Below are 2,597 nucleotides of genomic sequence, written 5' to 3' on the forward strand. Positions count from 1 at the left end.
AAAATGATAATGGATGAAGTACAAGTGGTAATTTTACACTTCTACATTTTTGTTTGATGATACAAAACTTTAAAGTAAAGAAAATGTAACCTGCTGGAGGTAAATTACTAAACTCTATGTGTTATCTCAAACTGATTAATACATATCTAATTGACGTGCTGTGAAGATGAAACATTTCTATGGTTTTGTTGTCCTATCGAATATTTCATTCGTACTTTAACACAATATATCACAACTCCTGGTGACAAAACCGTAAATGTTTCAGTCCATACAGATCAAAACGTTTAATTAATATAAATCAATAAATAAATATTTCTTAAACACAAAATATATTTTTGATGAGTTTTTGCTACGTGTTATTAAAATCATGTAGAAATCAAAGTAATAACATGACACATGTTATTCATTAAATCATGAAGTCTGCATGTTATCTCTATCTTAATTATAAATTCTATAAATATAAGATGCTGATAAACTTACCCACATTAATGTCAGACTCATGTTTAAGATATGTTTGTATTATCACTGTTTTGTCAAACTGTTTTTGATGATCTGAAGTTCGACACATTATAATAAAACAATCTTTATCACGTGTAGTTTAATTTATAACTTTATTTTTCTCGTCAATTTTAGTTACAATAATGCATGGAAAGGATGTCAGTTAAAAATATAGACTTTAATTTTAAAACAAAAAATTTTAAAGGTTTTGTTTGGTTTTTAATTTCCGTGCTCAAGATTTTCCAGCTTCGACGAGAGATGTCGCTGTCGGCGCATCACCCCTAACTGCACCAGCAAAGGATGGACATCGATTACATCTGTTAGAATCTGCTGAACACGAATGCAGAGAAGGACAACATGTTTTGCCACTACAGCAACAGACGGCATTGCGATATGGGCAACAACCGAAACTGCCATTTGGACGCAAGCAACAAGTAAACCCGTCAGGGCAGAACCATCCATTTCCACAGTTAACAGCTACGGATAAAATAAATCGTTCATATTACATTATGTGTTAACAATAGAATGTTTATCATTAATCGTTTCGACTCTCCCAAGTAATATCATAATAACCTTTATTTTACTTCACACAATCAAGATACTAAGTTAAGAAAACATAACTTTTAGCTGTTGTCGTTATTAAACACATGACAGAGGTAGACAGATGGGTAGTCCTGTACCATGTGTTTCTACACCAGTGGACCAATACCAAGTATTTTAATTACTGTGTAAACAAGTGTTTTATATCTAAAATTAATAAGAAACCTAAGAAAGAGCACAACTTCTATAACCGTTTAACCCTCAATTTTAATATTATAAGATGTATAATAACATGTCTGTGATAAAGGTTTTTCAATTCAACTATTTTAAAAATAAATTGTAAACAGTATAAAAATATAACTTGGCTAATTATCTGAATTAATTATATATCATGTGCACGTCCATCTGCTAATGTATGTGACCTGTTTCTTATTTTACTTCTTGTTTCTCCGGACGATGGCGCTGTAGATGACAATAGAAACATGGAGAGACTGGTTCAACAAAGGTAACTGTTTATTTTATGAAAGTTTTACCGTGTTAAACAGTTTAGTAGATTTTAGTTTTATCGTGTTGTATAACTTACGTTCAGGTTGATATTTTAGTAGGAAGTCGTCCTTAGTTTGTTAAAACGTATTTCGTTCCACAGATTCCAACAATTCCTTTCCAGAGTCAGATCACGTGATTAAATACATAATAAAGACAAACCGATGTGTAATATTCAAAATTCTTTGACAAACTTACCATAAACGTCTCCCGCTAGGACGACAAGAGAGAACAGAACTAGGAATGCGGTCTTCATGTCTACAATATACGAATCCCAAGACACTGAAGAGATTCAAAATAAATCAAAACAATTTATTAAAACAGGAACAAAACTTACAACGGAATTCCATAAAACAAACGAAGCATTTTGTTTTGAAAAATTACAAAGACGTAATTCTGCGTTGTTGTTAAACTGTGATTTGTTACAAATATCACGAATGATAATTTTAACACGTTAAAAAACAGTATTTTACTTCACTTGTTATTCAGAGAAAAATGTTTCATTTTAAACATGCTAAGAAAGTTATTACTTCTAAAGTTATAAAACAGATAATTCACACATAATGAACAACATAAAGATATCCTACCTTCCGATGACTTTCAGTTAACTTCACTTGCTAGTTTTGTTTATTGTTTCAGACAGTACTAGAAACAGCGAACAGTCCATATCTTTTATAGTAAAATGTTCACCAAAAATACGAAATGAGATTTGTCAGAAACTGTTTCACCATATCTAACTCCACCTTGATCTGAATATAAAAACCTGTATTATGGAACACTTTACTAGTTGTCTTGTAACATCCCGAAGCTTTCTTGGAAGGGTTTATTTTCCCATTGTTAATTGGTTCAATATTTTTATTTCAGTTACAGGTAAATATTCCTCATCATCATGACCAGTGACACGCTAAAAATCGGGTTTCCATACTTGCCCTTGGCAAAGCAGAGTTAAACCAATACACAGATCTGACCTTGACAACAAACAAACTAACCAAATAAGGTACAAATTTGTTAAAAAG

General features: G+C 31.4%; 1 protein-coding gene across 2 annotated transcripts; it reads right to left on the bottom strand.

The window, feature by feature from the left end:
• Window positions 1–688: 688 nt before the first annotated feature.
• LOC143241681 (granulin-2-like) lies at window positions 689–2,322 on the bottom strand. 2 transcript variants are annotated; one of them, XM_076484911.1, is made up of 3 exons: window positions 2,169–2,322; window positions 1,780–1,863; window positions 689–975 (listed from the first exon to the last, which is right to left on the bottom strand). In XM_076484911.1, exons 2-3 carry the CDS (start codon window positions 1,835–1,837, stop codon window positions 731–733), a joined length of 303 nt encoding a protein of 100 aa, XP_076341026.1. In that variant the 5' UTR covers window positions 1,838–1,863; window positions 2,169–2,322; the 3' UTR covers window positions 689–730. The 2 variants fall into 2 exon arrangements, with proteins under 2 accessions (XP_076341026.1, XP_076341027.1); XM_076484912.1 differs by having other exon boundaries at window positions 690–975; window positions 1,780–1,839; window positions 2,169–2,321.
• Between the last annotated feature and the right edge of the window lie 275 nt (window positions 2,323–2,597).

This window comes from Tachypleus tridentatus, unplaced genomic scaffold (genome assembly GCF_004210375.1).
Source record: "Tachypleus tridentatus isolate NWPU-2018 unplaced genomic scaffold, ASM421037v1 Hic_cluster_1, whole genome shotgun sequence".
NCBI classification, from domain to species: domain Eukaryota; kingdom Metazoa; phylum Arthropoda; class Merostomata; order Xiphosura; family Limulidae; genus Tachypleus; species Tachypleus tridentatus.

Coding starts and splice junctions, on each gene's coding strand:
- LOC143241681 (XM_076484911.1), bottom strand. CDS start 1,837: ATGAAGACCGCATTCCTAGTTCTGTTCTCTCTTGTCGTCCTAGCGGGA. Junction 976..1,779: donor CCTAGCGGGAGACGTTTATG/GTAAGTTTGTCA, acceptor TTTTATCCGTAG/CTGTTAACTGTGGAAATGGA.